General features: G+C 37.4%; 1 protein-coding gene across 1 annotated transcript in view; it reads right to left on the bottom strand.

Moving 5' to 3' along the window:
• Positions 1 to 13,012, bottom strand: part of LOC114490438 (coiled-coil domain-containing protein 50) — a 43,684-nt gene that overhangs the window by 7,583 nt on the left and 23,089 nt on the right. The window contains exons 7-11 of the mRNA XM_036015769.1: positions 8,283 to 8,398; positions 7,808 to 7,852; positions 7,590 to 7,694; positions 5,773 to 5,852; positions 2,521 to 2,627 (exon numbers count right to left, since the gene is read on the bottom strand). Coding sequence (XP_035871662.1) covers positions 2,521 to 2,627; positions 5,773 to 5,852; positions 7,590 to 7,694; positions 7,808 to 7,852; positions 8,283 to 8,398 — 453 coding nt within the window. The remainder of the gene's footprint in view (positions 1 to 2,520; positions 2,628 to 5,772; positions 5,853 to 7,589; positions 7,695 to 7,807; positions 7,853 to 8,282; positions 8,399 to 13,012) is intronic.

Genomic DNA, 13,012 nt, shown 5'->3' with positions numbered 1-13,012 from the left:
TCAAAAAATAAAAATAAACTACCACAGATCCAGCAATTTCACTTTTGGGTACTTATCCAAGTAAACCAAAAACACCAATTTGAAAGGACATACATAAACCTATGTTTACTGAAGCACTGTTTACAATAGCTAAGATACGAAAGCAACTGAAGTGTCCACCTATAGACAAGTACATTAAAAAGTGTGGTACACATATACAATGCAATAAGAAATCTTGCCATTTGCAACAATGTGGGTAGACCTAAAGGGTATTAGTATAAGTGAAATAAGCCAGACAAAAACAAATACCATATGATTTCATTTAATACATGGAATCTAGAAAACAAAACAAAACAAAACAAAACAGAAACAAACTCACATCCAGAGAACAAACTGATGACTGGAAAATGGGAGGAGAGTTGGGAGGATGGGTGAAAAAGGTAAAGGGATTAAGATGTATAAATTGGTAGCTACAAAAATTGTTGTAAGAACTAAAGTATAGCACAGAAAATATAGTTCATAATATTGTAATAACTATAGTGTGCCCTGGCTGGCATAGCTCAGTGGATTGAGCTCGGGCTGTGAACCAAGTGTCGCAGGTTTGATTCCCAGTCAGGGTACATGCCTGGGTTGCAGGCCATGACCCCCAGCAACCGCACACTGATGTCTGTCTGTCTGTCTGTCTGTCTGTCTCTCTCTCTCTCTCTCTCTCCCTCTCTCTCCCTCTCTCTCTCTCTCTCTTCCTCCCTTCCCTCTCTAAAAATAAATAAATAAAATCTTAAAAGAAAAAAGAAAAAAAGAATGCCTGTTCCAGCCTCAGGCAGAGGACTGGATATATTAAAAACAAACAAACAAACAAAAAAACCCCCTACAGTGTCAGATGGATACTAGACTTATCAAGGTGATCACTTCATCAGTTATATAAATGTCTAATCATTATGTTGTATGCATGAAACTGATATAACACTGAATGTCAACAATAAGTTTAAAAGTTCAGAAATACTTTAAGAAATAAAATTAAAAATTAAAATAAAAAATAATTTAAACCATGAAACTCTCTCAGATTGCTTAGGCAAAATTATTTATCTTTATATCTATGCATTTTGTGCTTTGCTCCTGAGTATAAAATATTTACATATAGAATCAAAGTGTTATTTTAATATTATATACCAAAGATATGTCAAGAACAGGAAGGCAGCCCTTAAAAAATAATGCAAGTATATAGCATAAGAAAAAAACATCATGAGCTACTTGCAGTTAAATCAAGGATGGTAAAAAGGCCACCAAAGAATAGAATTTGTAGTACAGGGGTTGTTTGATGAAGTCCAACAAGTTCCATCTTTTAAATAATGTCTTGTGTCTTATTCTCAATAGAGGATGGCTCTTAGAATGAAGGGGGTGGGGTGGTGGGAAGAAAAGCTTTGAAACAATACCAATGACTAGCAGCAACTCTCATCCCCTAGAAATTCTGAGTTAATTAGTTAGGGATGGCATTGTATATTGGTATTTTGTTATGACTGCAGGAAAAAAAAAGAAGTTTAAGAAGGTTGTCTTTAGATTTGGAAAAGTGTAATGAAAACATCACCTAAGAAATCTTCAAAGAAACCGTAACAGAAAATAAACATCAATAAAACCTAATATTTGCTTTCAGATATTTTACTTATACGATCCTGACAACACAGACATTATTACAACCGCCTCCAATTTTAGCCCTGGCTGGTATGGCTCAGCTGACTGGAGCAAGGTCCCATAAGCCAGAGTCATGGTTTCGATTTCTGGTCAGGGAACATGCCTAGGCTGCAGGTTCGGTCCCCAGTTGGGGCACTAACCAGAGGCAACCGACCGATGGATGGATGTGACACTCTCCCACTGATCTTTCTTCCCCCTCTCTTTCCCTCCCATCTCCTCACTAGGCATGCACATGGGTATAGATTTAAAAAAAAATCACTTTCATTTTAGATGATTAATACAAGAAACTACTTTTTGTTATCTCATTTTATGACTATCTTTAAGAAACACATTAGTGAAAGCATATGTTTTGAAAAGTAATTAAACGCAAACATTTCTTTCATTTTAAAGATCTGGTCCAACTTAAATCTCATATTCTTTCCTCATTTTCCTTGCCCCATTTTTCTTTTGCATAACTGTGTGTGTGTGTGTGTGTGTGTGTGTGTGTGTATTTGTGTATTTTAAGTCTAATAAATACAGACTTGGGCAGATGGTAAACAAGAGCTAAAATAGAAAAATCCCAACAGATCTAAATAGTAGAAACAACCATCGCAATCTGATAAAGAATCTGATGAAAAAATGAAATCTCTCTGCAGAAAAATGAAAATACATAGAAAATCTTACATTTAATTTAAGGTGTTTTGTTTCTGCAGCGTTAAAAAATTATTTTTTCATAAATGAAGAATATTATAATGTTCTGCTGAGAGGAGTATTTTTCCACTCCACTGATCTATAGACAGAATTTGATTTTTCCACCATACCACAAGGATTATTTAAAAGGATCCTAAATTTGACCACATACTATATTCTTACCTTTATGAGAGGACTCCGGTCTTGAGAAATGGCGTGTGGCATTATGCTGGTTCGTAAAGTAAGTGTAATCCGAATCCTCAGCATCTGTCACGGCAGGTGGTGGCGGCCTGAAGGGAAGTCTGAATTTAGAGATACTGGAAGTAGTGGTGGGGACAACTCTACTGCTCACTGGGTCACATGGCAAAAATGTTTTTGTTACGAATGGAAAGTCAGAATGTTTTAGAATTCTCATTTTAGCTCCTGGCCAGCTACATGAACTTGATAAATTATTTTATTTTACTGTTCTTTTGTTTTGGTGCACATAATTCAATAAAAACACATTTTCGGACACCCAATATGTGTGAGGCATTGTGCTAAGGACTAGAGAAACAAAGATTAATGTGATATGGCCACTGACACTAATGAGAAATTTACATGGTTTTGGTAGGATTTAAGAAGAAAGACAGGAAGAAAGCAAAGAACAGAAATGAAGAAAGTGATAGAGTTAAGGGAGAAGAGGTGACAGAGGGAGGACAGCAGGTAAAATGGGAGGACAAGAGGGGGGAGAAAGGGACAGAAGGGACATTGGTCAACATATAAAATTTACTGCAAAATCCCTTAATCCACTAGGTGGCAAAGTAGAGCTTAGAAAAGGAAAAGGCAGCCCTGTATTTGCACCTTCTCGTGTCAAAACAAAACAATGTAAAAAACATTGAGAATTTTTTAGTACTCTGAACTTATTATTTTAATCATGTACTAAAGATTTCTGCAAATATTTGGCTTTAATGAAAATGAAAAATAAAGTGTCTCCTTTTTTGTTTTGTTGTTTCACTAAAGCACGAGACCACATGAGGTTACTATTTGTCAGGATATAACCATGTCCTAGGATGTTTTGTGTAATTATATACACATTCTGAAAGGCATAAGTATTCTGCAATTTGGAAAGTTATGCTAGTAAATACAATGAGCTCTGTCATATAAAAATAAAGGCAAATGTTTCCAAATTTCTCACCCTCTCCCCAAGCAATAGGCCTCTGCTGGGTGTTCAGTATCTGGAAGAGGTCAGCATGGGATGGAAACTTGTACATACAGTAAAGACTACATGGTTGGTTGTATATAAATATACATCACTTAAATTTTAAGCTAAGCCTGGATGTCATACACATATTTTAGAGTTAGAACTGAGGTAAGTGATCCATCCAATTTCATAGTTGTTAAGTGGCAGAGCCAGGGCTCAAACTCAAATGGATTTCAAAACCAGTGCTCTTTCTTAACTACTATACTACACTCAACTACAGAGGTATGCATTTTTATCAGCGGCAGCATCTTTATTCAAAACTATAAGTAGGGAAAAAAATACAATACCAGATAGTATTTCCAGTATAAAATCCTATGGTTAAAGTTTATAACTTGGGTCGAAACTTTTTCCAAATACAAAGAGGTATAATTAATTCAGGTTGCCAGCTGGTTCTCTATTTCCTTAGGAGGAGTTGAAAAATTTTATAATAGACACAGAAATTGATTTTTGACCATGAATGCTACAAGCTCTGAGAATTTGTATCCCCTGTACTACTGTTATAACTACACTAAAGTAAATAAAACATATTGACCTAGGCAGGTCCAAGTTTTTCAGTCCTTGAAACCATCTTTTTCTGTACAAGTGGCTACACTTTTAACTTTGGAAGAGGAACACAGAGATCCTAACCAAAAAGCATACATCCTGACATTAGTTGTACAGATAGCTACAGTAAGATAATAGGCTTTAATTTTAAACTGCGAACATATAGGCTACATAATATTCTTCATTTTTATATTGTCATATATATAATCTTTCTATAAATGGTATTTAAAGACAAATGATCCTCTCAGGTCAAAAAAGACTTCAGTTCCACCAGTCATAGGTCACTTTTCACTTATACAGGATCATTTGATTATTTATTCTTGCAATATGCCGAATAGTCTTAAGAGTGCCTATTACATTCCCAGAACTTGCTTTCAACTTTAATAAACCTTTTAAAATAGCTATTCCACATTGTTCTGCCTTATCTGCTATAAAATTATTAGTGTTCTAAGGAGCCCTTAGACTTCAAAGATGACAGAATAACTACAGAATTCAATTCACTGCACAGCTATTCACTTCCTGAGAACAGATTAGTCAGTTGTTACTTTATGTGGATATTGCAGAGATGTAAATAAGACGAAACCCTGTAGCACTAAAATCTGCTTTAAAAACAGTTTGGCATGTGCTTAACTAAAAGTTACGAGAACCAATTTTACACAATTAGACAAATTCAACTACTGCTGCACTAAAGCTTCACAAATCTGACATCATTTTCTAAAGGGCCTTTATCTTCTGAAAGCCCAAGAGCTTAGAAAAAGAGTATGGCTTTTAAAGGGCACTAAATACATTCACTTTAAAGAAACAAGCAGTGCAGCTTAAGTGTGGGCAAATAAGGGGTAGCAATACTGTATGCCTTCAGTGTAATAAAACTACATTTTAGGAATTGATAAATATATTATTAGAAATCAGGATCAAAATTCAATATTCTAATAATTTAGAATTTTCCAAATGTTGAACTTAGTATTTTTCATCTTTTTCTATTTAATATTCTTTCCTCCTATTCCAATCATATATTCTTTTGAAAAGCAACAGAAAGCAATGAAGGGAAAATAAAAAGGTTGCTTCCCCAGAGACTTAAAGGTTGACACCTTGAGGTCAAAAGAGCAGCTGCTCCATTACTATGCCCCAAAACTTCCTGAGAGAAGCCAGAAAGCACCTATACACAGCCACAGTGATTTGACCTGGCAGGAGTTAGAACAGCCTGTAATGACTCATTGAGCATTTGCCTAGGATGCTGAGACTCACAAAGAAATGAACTTGAGCATGTGTAAATGTCAGACACAGATCACGAACCTCGTGAAAAATTAAAACCTGAGACTCCACTTAGGTACACGTTTAAGCTCATCCCTTCTTGGCTGAGGGCATCGGTTCAGCAAAGACAGAGACAAGAACCGGTCCTAACAAAAGGCACATCCTTCCTCTCTACACCCCAGCTTCTGTGAAATGCCCCATCTTTCTCATGCGACCTCTTCCACCCAAATTTAAGACTAGAAACAAAAGTTGGAGAATACCCGGCATGGCCTGATACCACCTCATGAGTGCAGGTGTCTGGATGTTCTCCGAAAAGAACAAACACTCCTCAGGCTACAACTTCTCTTTACTCACCCCAAAGCCAAGTTCCTCACTCTCCGCTGCAGGTACCACCAACTTACCGTGCTGGCCTGTCATTCTTAGAACGGTGAGGTTCGTCACTGTCTTTTGATTTTGAGTGTGCTGATTTAGTTGTTTTGGGCTACAACAGAAAAAAAAAATAAAGAAACCAAGAAAGGAAAAAGATTAGGTTTAGAATGCATCTAAATTGTGTGAAACTACTCCCCTTTAATTATTTCAGGTTACTTACATTCAGTTCAAGACGTAAAATATTTTTAAGTACCACCACTCAGAGATTAAAAAAAAATTGGTCTCAAAGGTATGTTGGAGGCTGTCAGGGCAGTGAGATCAGTGGGCTAAACAAGTAACCCCCCGCAAACATGCTCCCCCCAGGGTGTGCCTGGCCACCCGTTATCAGCACAGTGGTTGCACACCAGTTAACGAGAACTGGTGGGCTCCCGGAGTCCCTGGAATCTCGGTGTGTGCTTGTGACCTTGTTTCTGCACACCTACCTCACTCAGGGAGGACGATTTTCAAGTTAAAAACTAAGGCACATTTCAAGGCATTTTCTAAGAAAAGAACAATACCAGCACCAGTTAAAGAATCTAGAAAGCACAGCAGTTCTGATATCTGATAGAAAAGTGGCCTTCCTCTTTTACTTTACTGATTTGTAATCCTCAAAAATACCTGCTCCTGCACAGGGTTAACAAAGAAATTGAGTAGGTCCTGGGCAATTATTTGTGGCTTCATTAATGGACAACCATTTGGGAACTTTTCTACTAAAAATGAAATGGGTTGGAAAAAAGTCCTGATTTCCAAAAATGGTAAGAGGGAGATTGAGTATAAATAATTCACTTGGAAATAATACTTTCATTTGCTTTAAAACTGACAACCATGTAACTGAGCAACACTAGTATCATGGTTTCTGTATCTTGTCTTTCCTCATAGCCAAGAGTCAGACAGGACCAGAGACCCTGGGAGGCATCTCTTAGAGAACAGGTGGACACACACCATCTGTCCAGATCTGACACAAACTCTCTCCCTAGAGACGCTTTACGACGTGAACCCTCTCCCTTCTCCTCTGCTGTTCGTCCATTATGCTTTCATCAGCCAGCTTGACCTTGTATTTGTCAGCTGTCTCCAGTCTGCCTTCCTGCCTCCATTCTACATTCTCATAAGGAAATATTTTTGTCTTTCCCTACAAGTCCAGAGGAATGCTTTGCACAACGTAACTAATGAGTCAAGTCTATTAAATTGTATTTGCAGCCACCATATACAACAATTAGATCACAGTAGAGTGAATTGACATCACTGACTGTTTTGTCTCCTACTTCTGAATCGTGGTAATAGCTCAAGGGGAAGGTAATAGCTCAAGCTCACACTAGACGGTGCTTGCACCCTGACATAAGCAATGACTGCTGGGGGTATCTGCAGCCTGCCAAGGACCAAGAGGAAAGAGGAACAATGAGTCCATCATCAGGAATGAAACACAGTATCAGTACACAGGGAAAGTACAGACAGGAAGAAAAGGCCAGTGTGGCAATTTGCAAGCATGTGAAAATGCTATATTCTCCTGTAAGGTAACTGTGGTAAAACTAAGATTGCTCATGACCAGACGACACTCACATCCTGATGGGTCTTAAAATGAATGAAGTGAGTTTTTCAATCTTGGCAATAACTTTTTACATGGTTACGTTCAAGAATTTAATATGATTTTCTATAGTGAAACAACTTTTACAAGTCAGATTCACATATGTGATACAAGCACTTTGTACACCCTAAACATATTTGCAGGGATCACCCTAAAAGCAGAGCCCCCTTTACATTTCTAATTTTACTTACCATTGAACAAACAAACAAACAAAACAACAGACCCTACCTTCCAATCAGAGTCATGCTTTCTTTTGTCCAATGATGATTTCTCTCGTTCCTTGGCTTTCTTGTAAGCTTTCTTTTCTTCAGCCATTAGAAGTCTAGCGATTTCCTTAAAAAAATCCAGTCCATATTCTTACTGATTACAGAACTGCAGGTGGAAAGTTACTGCCATAGTTCCAAAGAACACTGGCTAAACAAACAACCTCGTCATCACGAACTCACCTCATCCTGGGCTACTTGAGCGGCTCTCACATCCACCTGGGTAGCCTATATTATAGAAAATGCAAAAAATTAACTTAATTGGATCCTATTCTGTCCATTTTTTAAAATCTTATGTAAAAATAAACTGGTATTTAAAACTAGTTGTGATTAACATCCTCAAGCTGGTAATTGCTTGGTACACATTCACCAGCCAGAGCAGGGTCTATGTTTGCCAAATCAGTGCCCTACAGCAAATTCCTAGAGAATTATCAGAACTCAATTATGAAGACACGAGGATATGGAATTCTATTGCTAATGTTTACTCAGTAAATAAAATTAAACACTATTCCTGTTGTTTTGATTTCCCACCTATAAAAAAGACATTAGTGTCTCAACTGATAAAGGGCTATAATGCCTATCATATAATCTAAGAAAGATTCAATTCACCAAAAAAACACCTTATTCACCTGAACCTGTGCATTAAAAATTTGCTCACCAAAATTTCTTCTTCTTGCAGTTTCCTGGCAATCTCGGCATCATACCATTCCTGACCCCTGTGGCTCCCTCGTGATGGAGTAGAGACTGGTTCTTTCATCCCTCTCGGCTTCATTCCTAGAAAAAACTCAATGTAGTAAGGCAACCAAGTTTTGTTTTCTATAAAGTTGCAAAATTTAAGGTAAAAAGAAACTTTTACTTTAAATTTTACCTTTCTTTACTTGTGTAACACTGGCAATACAGTCACCACTCCAAAATTTGGTGGAGGGTGCCCTTGAAATAATTTCTTTGCGTAGACAGGGAAGTGGTGATACAGATAATCCGCACACCCAAACCTGCCTGGGAAAACCTCCCCTCTCACACAGTTTCCTTGAGAGCAGGAATCAGCAAGGAACTGAGCTAAAAAGTGGTGGGGGGCGGGGAATAAGTTAAGTCAATGAAATAAAAAGAATTTAGACAAAAGAAGTTACAGAGTTGAGGTTTTAAAGAGGCTAAGCCATCAAGCCTGGAGGCCATGAGAGGCTTCCTTCTCTGTGCCTCAGCCCCGCGCAGCTCAGATGCAGCAGAAACAGCATCCCCCCCACCCCTACCCCAGGAGTCACGTGACCCAGTGTCTGCCTGCCGCCCAGTGGTCTTGAAGTGGCTTCTGCTCTGATGGTCAACAAAGCCCTTGCTTTTTAGAACTCTCCCAGAGCTCTGATCAGTTTAAAGTTGTTGCTAAATTTTACGGAAGATACAACACAAAGGAAATGGCACAATGACCCTAGAGTTCTGCTCTGAGAAAGGCACAGGCAGGGACTGGTGAAGAATCATGGCTTTCTATTCTGAAATTTTATTTGTAGTACATATTCCTTTTGTAACTTCTAATTAAGTAGTAAATGCTAATGATGGTCACTGCAAAATTATAAATATTTCACTCTTTGTACCTTTTATAAATTAAAACTTCAATAATGTGAATGCTTTATATTCAGAAATAATTAAAATGATTAATGCAGTGAAGATTAGCCATCTGAAATAGTGGCTTTCACTGAATGGATTACTGATGGGAGAAGGAACACTCACTCCTAATTGCCTATTTCTTCATATAAGTTGTTCTCAACCATGGCTATATACTAGAATCACTTGTGGTGCTTTAAAAAAAAAAACCATAAAAATCTTTGAGCCAAACCCCAGGGATTCTAAGATAAGTAGCCAGGAAAAATCTGGTCTTCAGAATTTTGTTTTTTAAAAAATCTTTAACAGTTGATTCTTATTTGCAATCAGCACTGGACACCTACCGGCTTAGTGTATTATGTCCATCAAAATAACCATACACTAAAACACTTTTTACCAAAATGCCTCACCGCACTTGATTTGCTTGCTTTAAAAAGTAGAAAATAGTAAAGAAAAGAAAATACAACTCAATTCTGGGCAAATGAATAAAGTTTAAGTTAGCTGGTGAAGCTTTTCTCTGTAGAGCTTTGAACCTAGCTTTGTGGTAAACTCTAAAGCCACAGACTCATCTGCCTTTCCCACCAAAAGAAGACTATTAAACATGGTTTTCTTAGCTTCAGGCCAATTAATACATGATTACCCAGAATACAGAATCCACTTCAACTTCACATCATTTCCAGAGCTACTGAATCCTACACCAGCCTGGCCTGGTTTCAACAAAGATTTCTGAGTGGTTTGGGACAGTCCACAACAGCGGCACACTCCCAAGGCCAGGCCATATTTAAATGGAATATGAACCTCCCTGAGTTATGATTAGTGTGGTCATGACGAGGAAGGAATATTTTAGGTAAAATAAATGAAATTATATAAGAAAGTTAGTATTTGGCAAAGACAGTGAACAAGGTAGGCTACTATACCTTTCTCCTGTCTATAGAAAACTGGCACTTCCATGAGCTGCCCAAAGCCTAGCTGAGGACAACAGCAAAGGCCACACTTACCCCTTGCTCCTTCGGTTTTGCCATCCAGTGAAAGAAACAATATAGAGGGATATGCTCAGATTTCAAGACACTAAACTTTCTGCACTATTATGCCTTACTCTATACCATAGGATTAAGTGAGAAAATATTGTAATATCTATCAAAGACACTCAGAAGGCATTCAAATGCAGTACTCTTACTTGGCTTGACAGGTTGAGATTGTGACCTCTTAGCATGTGAAAACAAAGTAACTGTTTTTACAGAGTAAAAACAATGGAACAGAATGGAAAACCCAGAAAAAGGCCTATAACAAATGATCATTTACAACAAAAGACACAACAATACGCAATAGGGAAAGAATAGTGAACCTGGACCACTGTCTTCCATCATACACAGAAATTAACTCAAAATGGATTAAAGAACTGAACATGTGACCTAAACCACAAAACTCCTACAAGAAAATTTAGGCAGTTGGATCCTTGACATTGGTTTTGGAGATGATTTTTTTCTTTTTATTCGATACCAAAAGCAAAGGCAACAAAAGAAAAAAAACAAAAACCCAAGTGGGACCAATCAACCAAAAAGCTTCTTCACAGCAAAAGTAATCATCCACAAAACCAAAAGGCAACCTAATAAATGGAAGAAAATATTTGCAGATCACATATCTGGTAAAAGGTTAATATTCAAAATATGTAAAGAACTCATAAAACTCAATAACAAGAAATATATATATATATATATATATATATGATTAAAGAGAGGTGTAAGATCTGAATAGATATTTTTTCAAAAGAAGACATACAGATAGTCAGTAGGTACATGAAAAGGTGCTTAACATCACTAGTCAACAGGAAAATACAAATAAAAACACCTGTTAGAATGCCTAGTACCAAAAAACAAAAGTGCTGGAGAGGATGTGGAGAAAAGGGAACGCTTGTGCACTGTTGGTGGGAATGTAAATTGGTGTAACCATTATGAAAAAGTTTGGATATTCCTTGAAAACTTAAAAATAGAACTACTACATTATCTAGCAATTCCAATTCTGTATATTTATCTCAAGGAAATAAAAACATTAAGTCAAAAAGACACATGCACCCCCATGTTTAGTGCAGTGCTGTTCACATTACCTATGACACGGAATAACCTAACAGCCCACTGATGGATCGGCGGACAAAGGAGATGAGGTGTACAGCCATGTGCCACTGAATAACGACAACCATTCTGAGCAATGCACTGTTCCGTGACCTCATCAATGTGGGGACACCCTAGAGGACACTCACACAAACCTAGATGGCAGAACGTGTACACCAGGCTGTACGGCATGGCCTATTCCTCCTAGGCTACGAGCCTGTATAGCAAAACAACACAAGGTCAAATCAAGTACAAGAGAAAATGGTGCAATCAAGAGACAAGGTAAACATAAGATGTATGAGGCTGCTGCTGGCATAACAGGACATAATGTTTTACGGCAAAGTTTTTCTTAATAAGTACAAAAAGTACACTAAAAATGAGTAAGAGTACAGTAAATTCATTAAGTCAGTGACACAGTTGTTTATTTAATTATTATCAAGTACTATGTACTATATGTAATTACATGGTTATACTTTTACTTGACTGGCAGGTCAGGTTTGTCTACACCAGCATCACCAACAGGTGAGTGATGCCTCATGTTCTGACACTAAGATGACACTAAGGTTTTTCAGCTCCACCATATTTTTTTCCTCACCTGAAGACATTTTTCACTGCTTCTGAGAGGGAGAAAGAGAGAAACTTCGATGTGAGAGAGAAACATCAGTTGGTGGCCTCCCATATGCACCCAGACATGCCCACGTTGCAGGGACTGAACCTGCAGCCTTGGTACATGCCCTGACTGGGAACTGAACCAATAATCTTTCAGTTATGGGATGATGCTCCAACCTAGATACACTGGCTAGTGTGATACTGTGGTCTTACAGGACCACCATCATATATACAGTCTGTCATTGACCAAAATGTCTCTATTGGCTCATGATTGTATATACACAATGGAATATTATTCAGCCATAAAAAAATGAAATCTTGCCATTTGCATGGATAGACCTTTAGGGCATTATGCTAAGCGAAATAATTCAGAGAAAGACAAATATCATACAGTATCATTTATATATGAAATCTAAAAAAACATGCTCATTAGATACAGAACACATACTGCTGGTGCCCGAGGTGGAGATGGGGGTAGGGGCAAAATAAGTGATCTTAATAAAGGGTCAAAAGGTACTGACTTGCAGCTATAAAAAAAATAAGTCATGGGAATATAATATACAGTATTTTGACTGTAGTTAATAATATTGTATTGCATACTAGAGAGCTGCTAAGTGAGTAGGCCTTAAAAGTTCTTACCCCCCCACACACAATTGTACCTGTGTATGGTAAGAGATGTTAATTAGACTTACTGTGGTAATCATGCTGCAATATACATAAATACTGAATCATTATGGTGTACACATCAAACTAGTGTAATGCTATATGTAAACTGTACCTTAATAAAAACAGTTAGAATTTTAGGTAATACCTCCCTAAGTCCCAAATATTGGGTTGACCAAAAAGTCCACTATGTTTTTTCCGTACCATGGCTCTAGAAGTGCTTGTCTTTAACTTCATTCAACACAGTTTTGTTAGGCTGCATTGTGACAGCTGTCATATCCGCATGTATTTTTTAAAAACTTACTAAAATTGGTGAATTTTTATGCAGCTATTTTACTATTGAAGGTGGAAGAAAAATGTAACATGGTGTATTATGCTTTTAAGCAACGTATTTCAAGCAACGTAAAAACACAACAGA

Source organism: Phyllostomus discolor, chromosome 2 (genome assembly GCF_004126475.2).
Source record: "Phyllostomus discolor isolate MPI-MPIP mPhyDis1 chromosome 2, mPhyDis1.pri.v3, whole genome shotgun sequence".
NCBI lineage: Eukaryota > Metazoa > Chordata > Mammalia > Chiroptera > Phyllostomidae > Phyllostomus > Phyllostomus discolor.
This window is presented reverse-complemented; position numbering and strand designations above follow the sequence as displayed.